Raw genomic sequence first — 12788 nt, 5'->3', positions numbered from 1 at the left:
TGAGAGATGTACGAAAAATATGCTGGAAAATTCTTTTTAACAGATAGCAACATGGAATCTCGATTTAATTCATTGAAGGCATTTCTGAAATCGATTTTTAAAAATGCTTTCACTTGGGTGTGCGTAGTAGAATAATATGTGCGAGCTGCATGTACTGCTGCTTCCGCCCCAAATGGGACACAGACTCCTAGTTGGTGTGGATATAGTATGTCGATAAGTGATTCGCGCATCTTGTAGCAGATTATTTTGGCCGACAATCGTCTCCAAATATTGCCCACGGCTATTGGCCGAATTCCTCCGCTTTTTTTCTTAAGGGCAAGTAACGACGCACCGAAGAATATCGGTCTCAATGTTGTAGGTACATTTCCCGATATTATGAGGTGTAACAGTTCTCTGATAACATTGATAAGCTGGTCTCTAGATTCATAATCGTGTGATAGAACTAAATCTTTTAGAATTGAAGCTCTGAGGCTATCCATTCCACCGGCGGACCCAGGAGGAAAAGATTTAATTGCTTTCAATAATTCAGCTGATGATACTCTAGTTGCTGATTCTGATGCCTCTGGAGGTTCAGGGATGGCTAATAAATGTGAGTGAGCTGGATGTTTTGCTCTGAGTGCTTCTAACAATGAATTATCTGGAGTTGCTATCGAGTCTTCGGATGTTAATAGTCTTACTGCTCCTCTAACATCACCGTCCGATAGTTTATTTTCAATGTTCTTGCTGTGGAATGATGTGGATTTTGACAAATCACGAACTTTGTATAATTTAATTAATTCCGCTGACAAAGCTTCTCGATGATTATCCGACCAGTTTTGTATTCTTTGCTTCACCCATGTGGTGAGGTTGGTAACTTTTTCGGCATATGGAGGAATACAGAGAACCACATAAGGGAAGATTAAAAGATCTAGCCAAGCATCAATACTATTAGTATTCGTGACCTTTTGTAGAACTTCACTTAAGGAGTGAGCCATAGCTGGTCTGGCGCCTCGGGGAACTCGTCGGAGTGTAGGAATATGGGACTTTAAAAATATTAACAGTTCGCCTATTTTAGCTGTTGAGTCCGTTGAGCTGTTGAGTGAAAAACACTATTATTAACTATAACTCGATTATTATGAGAATATCAACAAAAGAGTTCAGAAATTTAACAATAGAAAAATATGTCCAAGTTAATCAAACATTAAGGCATTCAAAGAACTAGTTTCCGTTTTATAGGATACTTAAAGAAGAGGATAATTCTTATTTATTTATTTATTTATGTATTTATTTATTTTACCAAAAATTAAGTCAGTCTTGACATAGTGTTTCCGAAACAAGCGAAAAATGAATTCAGAAGACAAAAATCCTAACCATTTTCCTCTGTTAATCAACATGAGAGGCGAAAATGAAGTTCTTTCAAATTAAATCTTAGAGATAGTTCGGAGGGGCTTTGTCTTTAATATCCTAAAGAACAGAGAAGAAGATTGGTCATAATGTAAATTCAATATAACCTTATGTTATATCTAGCTTAAGCAACACCTAAAAATATTGTTTCCAGTCAGAATATCAAGATCCAACATTTGTTAAACGAATTAATACTTCCTTATTTCTTGTATGATTTTTCTCATCAATATTTTTTAAAAAATACAGTTCTAACACTATCGATCCTTGTAACTTTATTAGAAAACTGTTTCAGTTTACAGAACAATATTTAAAGGATAAAGGGAGACGTGAATTTCTTACTGTTCTGGCATATGGGGAGGCCTCCGAATGACTGACACTTGTTGATCCAAAATATTGATAAAAGCGAACCAACAAGTGGAGGCGTTTAGGTGTTGATCGACAACTTCCCAATCGTTGAACTTTACCTTCATTTCGTGAAGGAATAATACAAACACGTAACCAACGCAAGGAAGTCACTGACTTCAGAAAACTTAAATAAACGTTTCTTCAATATGGATGTTTTTCATAGCACAAACAGAGTTTGTAAAATTTCCGCTTAAAGCTATATTTTAAGTTACGATGATGACGCTTACGATTATTGTTATATGTATGTATTTATTTTCTTCTGTCAATGTCTTTGCACTCGGTAGTTCAACTGAGATAAGAAGAAAAGGAAATGAATTAATGATAACAAAATAATTGAGGGTATCTTGAATGGAAAAAAGCTACAATTGCTAAAGAAAATGTCCAAACGTTTGGAAAAATATGAGGGCTGTCCAGAAAGTCCCAGACATTTTGGCCTATCGCGTGGCAGTGAGCGGGGCTAGAGTTACCATCTTGGTGTCAGAACGTTACCACACTTAGTATGCATCCAGCTGTGGTAGCGTGATGACTGTGTCGCTCGTACTGTGCTTTCTGTGACGTGTTACAATGTACCCTGCAATAGAAAATCCCGCCTTGCAACGTGGCACAACAATTACCTTAGAGAGGTATTGAAAAACACTGAGAAAGTTCAAGCGCGGGGGAAAACTTAGCGCAAAGGTGTTGCTTTTTCACGACAACGCACGTCCACACAAGTCCGAGCATACCCGGGAGCTCTTGGATGATTTTGGATGAGAAGTATTCGATTACCCATTATACATCCCGGATTTGGCGCCGAGACTACCACCTCTTTCCAGCGATGAAGAGTGCTTTGCTCGCTTCACAGTGCTTTGATACTGATGACAAACTACATACCGGTGTAAGCCAGTGGTTGAAATCGCAGGCAGCAGATTTCTACCGCGACGATATTGAAAAAATTGTGTCACGGTATGATAAGTGTCGTAATTTGCATGGCGATTATGTAATAAAATAGCTTAAGAGTGTACCTTTCATATGTAGCCACTATATAATACAATTTGGTTTGTTTATTCTGTTACTTTTTTTTAATTCAAAACCTTTACTTTCTGGACAGCCCTTAGATTAACGTGATGTGATCTTAAATTAAGCTGATCTTCAGCTACAGTTTTTTGAACGAGGTTCTGAAGAATAGCTATTAAATAATGACATAAATTTGTTAACATGAAAACGAACTATTCTAAATTATCACTAACTATAAAGAGATCAATACCCAGGAAACTACAGAGCCGAAATTCCAACATGTTATTTTGGCCTCCAAAATAATTGATATAGAACTACTATACGGAAAACTAAAGTATTTCAAGTTAAGCTTCACTAATAATAAGAGAATAGCACTCTTCCAATCTATGCTGATGTGCAAAACTGAAGGACGAAATTATGTTCTGCGTGTTGTCTCACTTCCAAGTAGTATAGGTAAGTGAAACTTGAACCATACATAAAAAGTAGTGCTACAGTATGATACAGGAAATAACAAGAAGAGTCACATGAATAAAAAGATAAAATGGCACATGTATACACAAACAATAATCTACTCCGAATTCGCTGCGGCCCATGATGGCTCCTGACTTTACATGAGTGAAATGGTTGTTAGAAGGGTATATGGTTACCACGGACAGCGGTGAGTAATGTGCTCTCATGCTGTTCACAAGGCTGGTAATGAGTTGTATATGGAATTCCATTCTTCCACCAGTGCTCTTGACATGTTTTGGACGGTTTGTTGTGTATCTCAACGTATTGCAAGATATCTTCCTATACTTTCCACACTTTCTCTATGAGATTCAAGTCAAGCGAACGGACAAACCAGTCCATGTGCTGGATATCCTTTCGTTCCAACACCTGCCACCTGCGCTGTTCGATGCGGTCGCTCATTATCATCCATAAAGATGAAATCAGGACCAACTGTACTCCTGAAAAAACCGCGTGGGGATGGAGTACAGTGTCACAATAACGTTGAACGGTGAGTGTACTGCATTCAAGAAATTGGAGGCCGGTATGCCTATGCAAGAATACCTGGACCTCCAAAACGATTATGTTTGACAATATTCCTGGATTCATTGCATGTTCCCACTTCTCGACAGGTGTGTGTATGCCCATAATCACTATTCAGATTGAATCTGCTCTTATCTGAGAAAAGAGCGAGACCTCACTTTTCCTTTAATCCCGATGTTTTTGGTATCACTGCAAACAGTGCCTCCGATGTGCGGGTTTCAATGGAACACAACATCATGTCTTTCGGGCAAATATACTATTCCCATGCAATCGACATGTCACTGTAAAGCATGAGATTGCAGTCCTGTAAACGTGTTTGCAATTGCACTCGTTGTTTGAGGTCGATCCTTTCTTGCCTGTTGCACAATGTAGTGGCCATCCTCTGCTCTAAGTGACAGTGGTCGACTATTTCTTTTCCTTTGGACAGCATTGCCTGTGATTCAGAACGCTCCCCATGCACGTGAAACAATGCTGGGGGCAGTACCAGACTTCTGGACCACTTTTGTCACACTTCGTCCTTGTTTCAGTTTTCCGATGATTCTTCGTCGTGTGGAGTCATCCAAATGTTTTTGGTTCATATGGTTAAGGTGTATGGCCACCACAATACACCTTAATAGCTCTCTGACTGACACACACACTGTCTCTCCCTTACATTCAATTGCTTTGTGGTGGGGGAACATAGTCGTTCGGAGCTACGATCGTGTCGATTTCATGCCAGGCAACGTCCCTATGCATATGTGGAAGAATTCTGGCTTTCGTTCATTTTCACCGACTACGCAATATTTTGATGTTACTTTATCTATCTCGTCCTTAAGTTTTGTACACCAGTGTATTTACTTTACTTAGCCACCTAACATGATCAGAGTGACCATTCATGATTTTGCTGCTCCTTTACTTGATTTATAATTTCTGGGCTAAATTCTTAATTCATTCACAGAAATTTCGTTACTTGTTTAGAAACAGATATTTCACTTCCTTCTTGACAGGAAACAAACATGTTTGTACTCAGATTTTTCAGCTAGGGTATCATCTAAATATTTCATTTTTCAGTATGTCAAAAATGTTATTAAACAAACTAAAGCTTATTAATGCAGTAGATTAGTTTTAGAAATGATAGTAATTTTGTAATAAGGATGCAAGGCTAGCTTGTTCTGGAACATATTTTCACAACATTTATGATAGGATATGAGAAGAACTTTGAGTCAAAGAGATGTAACTTCCTGTAGATACATATACAATACAAATATATGAAGAAAGATATGAATTTTATTTTAAAACAAACTTCAGATCACTATTCATCTTGATTCTTGAGTCATAAGCTTCCATAGTACTCTTTTTAAATCATCGAATGGGCGGTGAACCGTAAGTTGCCATAAGTTGCAAATGTCTCAAATATGCGATATCTTGAATCTTCACATCTCTCTGAAGATAGGCCACAGTAAGTTGCAAGTTCTAGTTCTAGTTATTTCCCTTTCGGGAGATTTATAAAGAAAGTCCCAGCCTTATAGCCGGGTTGACTGCTTCACTAAATTTGTTTTAATTGTTTTCGAAAATGTAGATTTGTATAAAATGGCGCGTTCCAACATGGACGAATTCGCACGTTCTAAGTAAATTTGTTTTTACATTATTTGTAAAATTACTTGGGGGTTAGAGGCTCAGGACATCTAAAAAAAGATGTAATAATATATAAAAATTGTAAAGAAATTAAATTTTGTCAAAATTTAAAATTATGAACAAATTCACAATTGCACAATTGTAGGAGGATGACACTCCAGGCATGAAGTTGTCCGTCGCCATCTTGTTCCCCTAAGTAGCAAGTTGCACCACAAAAAATAAATTCAATACACTTTGTGACTAAGTTATTGTTATATGAATAATGCAATAGTATAATGTACGTACTTTAAGCTAAAGTTGTTAGTCAAGGAAACTGAGAACTAAGCATAAAATTCTATACTATAAAAAGAATCTTATGCTAAGTTCTAATTTGCTCTAAAGATAGGATATTCAAGAGACTTTAAAAGAAAGTCATTAAACTCCTCGAAATTGCGTAATTTAAGCGGTAGTGAGGGGTTCGTGTTATATTGTATCTTTGGTTTACACTTTAACTAGCTCCTTCCTTAAAATATGCAATTTAACTTGTACGTTGATAAATGAATATTACAAAGTTTGCATAACGAACTACTTTCGAAAATGAACTTACTACTCTTCAAACAAACTTTGTAAGAGAAAGATTTTATAAATTTTAGATCTCAAGCACTTTATCCAAGGCCACATTAAGTATTTACTTAAGCATTGTTGCTATTATTATTAGAATAAACTACAACGGACTTTCCTCAAATGTTGTTAACACATTTCCTTCAACCAGAGTACGGTAACCTAGCAACTGAGAATTTCAAAACCTATCGACCGAAATTCTTCACAGCATAAAATCGAATTCAAAATGTAATCAAAATAATTAAACATTCTCTTCGTTTTTTTTTTCCTTGTTTTCTTTCTAAAATCCTAAATTTAGATTTGAACGGTGTTTTAAGGCTTATAAAAGATAAATAATATTACCTATACAAAAATGTTGATAATGTTAAAATCTATTCATGAAAATGTCTGTGCAGTACTCTTTAACTCAAGTAATTAAACTAATGGTGTCATACACAGCGGAAGTGAGCGAGGTGATGGATTTGCTATGTTGGGAGAATTAACCCCTTTACCTTCCACTAATTTTAATACCAATTAATAAAGAGAATTCCTAGCAAATATTCCCAAGTTTCTGGAAAATCGGGTATTTATTTTAAGAAAGTAAACTAAAGCGTTGTCGAAAATTTAATGGAACTTCTTTTCTTACAATGATTTCAACCTCAAGCAATATGCACAATTGGGAGGACTCAAAGAAAAAAACATACCACCTTTCATAAAAATCATATCATTTTTGGGAGAAGTTAAAAACTTAATTATTTTTAATGAGATTTATTTATTTATTTAACAATCACCATAGCTCAGAGGCCATTTTATTCTGAATATGTAACAGCAATAATAACAATGGACAGGATTTGCGAAGGTATCGACCAGGGCCTCTTTAGTAGGTACCATCTCGGCATTTGCCTGGTAGAACTGAGAAAAACCCTGGAAAACCTCAGTCAGGATGATCGGAATCGGGAATCGAACCCAGGACCTCCCGAATGCGAAGCCAATCCTCTACCACTTGAGCTACTTCGCTCGGTCCAAACGTGTACTCCCGGCGGGGAATCGAATCTCGGTCTCCCACGTGAAAGGCGGAGATACTAACCACTATACAACCGAGGATACTAACCACTGTACTAAACACTTTATCCGCATCTTATCCTTATTTGATATTCTTCTAGTACAGATCCTCGTAATGCTTAGGTCGTACAGAAAATACTTGTTATAAGTTTCATAAAACTCGGATATTTTTTACGGTTGTCGTGCAACATTTTTATAAAGATAAGGTAAGTTAGTTCTACTATTGATCGATTTCAATCACAAGCAAAGACGATAGTTGGAAACATTAAAGAAAAAAAATAATTAAAACTGAAAGTACTTTACAAAAGGTACAAAATTCACAAAAGTTACAATAATTCAATTTGAAAAGAAATGACCAAATCAACGTTGTTGGGTTCCTCAATTCCAGTCATATGTAACATAGATAAAAATCAACAAGATCTTTTATAATGGCCAATAATCAATTGTATTGGGTGTTATGTCAACGGTAAATGACAATTTACCTATATAAAAATGAAAGTCACTATGTTTCTGACTTAATAACTCTTAAACCACGTGACAGATTTCAATCAAATTTACCACATGAGGTTCGAGCCTGGGATGTTTTTTATCATTTCACTTTTACGGTGCAACTTAGGAACGGAAGAAGAGGAGATATAGAAAAATACATAAAAATGAAAGTAACTTTCATCGTGACTTAACTCTTGAATCACCCCACTGATCTCGATCAAATTTTCAACATACGGTAGATGAAGTCCGGGCCTCCCTTTGACGGCACAGCTTAGGAGAGAGACAGATATCTAAAAATGATTGGAAATGACCGATATTAGTATCGAATCCACAGTTTTCAGGATCGTTGAGACGAACAGTGACACTTCCGATGCCGTTTCCTCTTTATGTCCAAATGCAATGTATTCTCCCCCTTCGAAGAATGGGTATTCTGCTAGTTGTTTATAATGTGATAGAAATATTGTTCAGGTACAGTGATTCGTTTCAGTTTTAACGTTGCTTTACAGAGCTGAGGCTATGCGAGACGGTCTACAGCGTAATATGGGATCCAAATCACAGAATATTTCCATGGAAATCAATCCTGGCTCTTCTACTTCTTAATCATTTATCTAATGGGTCAGTTCCAATTGCAGAAATGTCGTTGCAGCAGTATTCAACAACAAAGTCTTTTTATTGTCATCAACAAAATATTTATAATGTGAGAAAATGGCCACCTTTCAGGTTGAGGTTCAAGATTGCTTCTGTATTTTGTAACTTGTCAATTAAATAAATGTTCAACTTAAAAGTTAAGAATAGGATTATTGTTCATAAAAAAAATCAACGAAATTTGTTTTTAAAGTCCGTTAAAGAGGTTACCAGCAGTAGTTTAATGATTTTTGTGATATTGATTTTCTTCGTAGATTCACAATATAAAAAACAATGCACTTAAAGAAGCCAATTACGTGTATAGACAATAATTTTATTTTAATATCACGCTTAAAAAAATACATCTGTTGATGGTAGAAGAAATTCATTATACTCGAATATTTGGATCAGTTAGTGTAACTCTAAAATAGATACTTTTTTAGGAGAAAACTTTGAACTTCAATATTTCATGAAAAATTCATATTTCTCTTATGATTAGAACCAAAAACATAATTCTGAAGTTTATTTTTTTTTTTAATACAGGTTGTGAATAACATTCTCTTTATGTGATTTACACGAGATCTTCAAGTTCCCTCTTGGAAAAATTTCAATTTTCGAGTTACACAATTTGGCATCTAAATTGTCGATTTGAATCTTTTATGATTTCTTTTATTGTAATGTCAGAACTCTAACAATTTGTCCTATAAATTCCCTATTTTACTACCACTACTATTACTACTACTACTACTACTACTACTTATTATTATTATTATTATTATTATTATTATTATTATTATTATTATTATTATTATTATTATTATTATTATTATTATTGTTGTTGTTGTTGTTGTTGTTGTTGTATACGAAAGAGCATCAGAAACTAAGATTACAAGGCCGATACTTCTGGAATTTCATCTGTTATAGAGAAATAAGGAGTATGCGGTAATTTTAATACATGGAGTTGGCAACTGTGCAGAGTTTCAGCCACCCGTCACCTAGGGCGCTAGTCGTAGCTAAACACAAATGGCGACTCTATTGGAAAACTGGTCTTGCGAAAAACTTCGCTCAGTTATCCGATTTCTGTGGGCGAAACATGTAACCGCTGCTGAGATTCACCGGCAGCTGGTAGAGGTTAACGGAGAGACTGTGATGTCTCGTTAGCATGTCACAGAATAGTATTGAAAGTTTGCGGCTGATAGAGAAAACATCGCCGATGAGGAACGAAGTGGCCGACCGAGCACGGATCCGCAGATTTGAACACAGCTCGCGTGGAGGAGCTGATTCAGGACAGAAGGATCACGTTACGGCATTTGGTGGCGGAATGGGGAAATTATTCGGAAGCGTTCGTCACATTGTGCACGGTATTCTTCAGCAGCGGAAAGTTTGTTCCTGATGGGTGACAACGTGGCTGAACACAGGACAACAGGATTTTACCAGAAGAGAATCTTCAAACTCATTCCACGATACGACAAGTGCCTAAACCGATTAAGAGATAACCTAATGTATGTGCTATCGAAAAATAACCTAATGTATGTGCTAGCTGTTGGCTGTATTGGTTGGATGAAATAATATATATACACATTTCACTGCAGGCTTTGTAACCTTACTTTCTGATCACCCTTCGTATATAATAATGTATTTCGTACCTCAAGCCTGGTATGAGGATTTCAGGAGGCAATCTGTCTCTCAAGCGACACTTCTGCATCCACTAATGGCATAAAGTGCCGAAAAATAATCGCTGATTTTAGTCATGCTCATTACTCTGCCAGTCGATCCATGAAAAGCATCTTATCGCAATCTGTGACAAGATGAGAAAAACCTCTATTTTGAAAAGTGTTGACCGCTTCCTTATTCTCGTTCAATATGAGCTTACTGTTATCTTTTTTCATTTCTATTATTGCAGTATGTAAATAATTCCTCCCCACATTCATTAGGTAGCGCTAGGGTATGTTGAAACATGTAACACTTCTCATTAAACAATAATTTTGAAGTTTATAATTGTACCTTTGTTTTTTGCAGTTTGATAAAAACACGAATCCATATAGTGACGATCATGGCCTGGTTTTCCGTTCTTTCATGTATCTCTTCCAAATGCTACAACAAAGGAGCGACATTCATTTCGTTCTTAAAGCCTCCTTTCTAGAAATATATAACGAAAAGGTAAGTAGAGTCTTTTAATGGTGTATTATTGTATTTCTTGTGTTGTTTTATCGAATAAATATATGATAAGTTTTTATATGTGCTGAGAACATAAGTAATTTATATACATCCATTTTAGTGAATACTTAACTCCCTTATTTTGATAGAAGAGTAAAGACAAATCCTCTTATTTTATTTTATTAGAAGCTAAGGAGAAAAATGATATTGGCTTTGATGATATGCATATCAAAGGTATGTTTCCTTGCCTTATATTTTCATGGATAGTAAATTATAAGGATGAACCTACTTTTAATGTGAGATCCAAATCACTACTCAGTCTTTTATCTTGGCTCCTAATAGGGTTTCAAGATGTAAACATACCCAAAGCAAAGCGCTCTAGCCATGACGCTATGGGAAAATGTTAGATGTAGCAAAACGTTGTATCGTAATTCATCATTATGATTGACTTATTACAGAAGTTGGGAAAATCGTTGATTAATCCGAGTGTTACTAGGACTTTAAGTCAACAATTTCTGACTACGGAACATGTACCTTTATTTACGCTTCCAAATACGGGATGATGATCGGTTTAGATCCGAATGAATCGGCAACATTACTATCATATATATAGTTGCGCCAGAACCATAAAACTAAGGTCGTTATTAGTGTGATGTCTCAGTTTCCAGGTCTCAGAGCACTGATTACCTATGTCCCGGAGTATTATGTTGGCGCTAGTGAAATAACGCTGAAAGCGGGCCGTTATTTAGATGCGTGCGTTAAGGCTGTTTTTCATGCACACTTTTCTTAGAACCTAACAATAACAGGAATACATTTACCTATCGGTAGTACCACGGCTAAAGCTATCGCGGCCAAGCAAACACAAATAGGTGGTCTCATGCCAAAACGGACTAACTACATTTTTGATGAAATTGAAATAGAGTGACATTTGTAATGAGAACTGAAAAGCTTATCATTCGCCATAGTATCCATTCATCACAACTTACCTTGACAAACTAAAGACGCTAGAAATTTGGTTCATTCTGGCATGATAAAACCCTTGAGTTCACAAAATATCACTCTATCTCAATTTCAGAAAAAGTGTAGTTAGTCCGTTTAGGCATGGGACCATTTAAATAGGGCCGATGCAGAAACTTTTTACAACAAAAAAGGCCTGATAGAGGTTATGAACGAAAGTGTTGCCTGAGATGCTGTGTGGATTTGTCGTATACAACACCTCAACGTGACATGGCTCAGATATTAAGTCTAGTACAGTTCACTGTCAGCCAAATCGTTCTTCACCGTATTGGTCTGCGATGCGTATAGAAAGGTCAGCTGTACAACCTCCTTTCGCGCCTCATTGATGAACCGTAATAAGAACTGCCGCAAAGTGTACAAAAGACATTTGGCGGGGCAAATTGGAAAACAGTTGTCACATTTGATGAGACATATCTATGGGACTTTATGAAACATAGATGGGGGCAAATACTTGTAAGTCATTTCAGTTTAGATCAGCGAAGAAGGACATGTAGGATTAGTGATCCTCGTGTGGTGTTGACAAATGGGAAGTACTATTGAGCAATACAAAGCTACCATAGGCAGCTTCTATACAGGGACTCGGCAGCTACCAAAAAGCAATCCAAGTGACACGAACACTTACAAAAATGGTGAAAAATGTGAAGTTAGTGCCACACTAATACTGATACTGATATTATTATTATCGCAAGCAATAGAACCAAACCTTGGACGACGCTAGAAATCTACTACTAGATCCTTATGTGCACGAAGAAGAAACAAGAAGCTAAGATTTTCCTTAACAACCAGCAAATTAAGACATTTAAACATTGTGAAGAACGATATTATCGGATATAAGTGAAAAATGTTGGAACTAAATTCTGTCTTAGGTTTAGAAGATGCTAAAACGGAAGTACATAAAATGCATCACAGTAACACAGCCAGTAGCAAATGGTGCGTTTCTCTATCAAAAAAATTAAAAGTTATTTACCACAACTATGCATATAGATGTATATTACAGCATATCGTTAAAATATAACTGTTACCTCTAATTGCAGAAGAAGTGAAAGACGAATAGCACACATGATTTAACGTGAAATGTATTTTTATTTATAAAAGTATTTTTACGTACAGAATTTTGTGATCTGTGTAGTCTGACAAATTCATATATGCACCTCCAACTCTAATTGTGTAGGGGAAATGGAAAAGGCTGAGAATGCCAAAAAATAAAAAATCGATTTTTTGCATGGAATGTGTTGTAAACGACATCGCCAATAACCTAGAGAAAGTCCAAAGTGCCAGAAAAATTCCTACTAGTTTCTAGAGCAGTCGCAAGGAGCAGCACCGTAAAGGATAATGTACAGTTTTAGGAAGTTTTTATTGAATACTGGAAATTTTACTTTGTGGTGCTTTCAGCCTTTTCCATTTTCATTACACAATTGCAACCGATGACAAGACGA

At 36.2% G+C, this 12788-nt stretch overlaps 1 protein-coding gene across 1 annotated transcript in view; it reads left to right on the top strand.

Moving 5' to 3' along the window:
* LOC145694013 (kinesin-like protein KIF12) overlaps positions 1 to 12788 on the top strand; it is a 183751-nt gene that overhangs the window by 90803 nt on the left and 80160 nt on the right. The window contains exon 5 of the mRNA XM_081770155.1: positions 10198 to 10338. Coding sequence (XP_081626281.1) covers positions 10198 to 10338 — 141 coding nt within the window. The remainder of the gene's footprint in view (positions 1 to 10197; positions 10339 to 12788) is intronic.

Source organism: Thermobia domestica, chromosome 9 (genome assembly GCF_964235325.1).
Source record: "Thermobia domestica chromosome 9, izTheDome1.hap1.1, whole genome shotgun sequence".
In the NCBI taxonomy this organism is placed as follows: domain Eukaryota; kingdom Metazoa; phylum Arthropoda; class Insecta; order Zygentoma; family Lepismatidae; genus Thermobia; species Thermobia domestica.
This window is presented reverse-complemented; position numbering and strand designations above follow the sequence as displayed.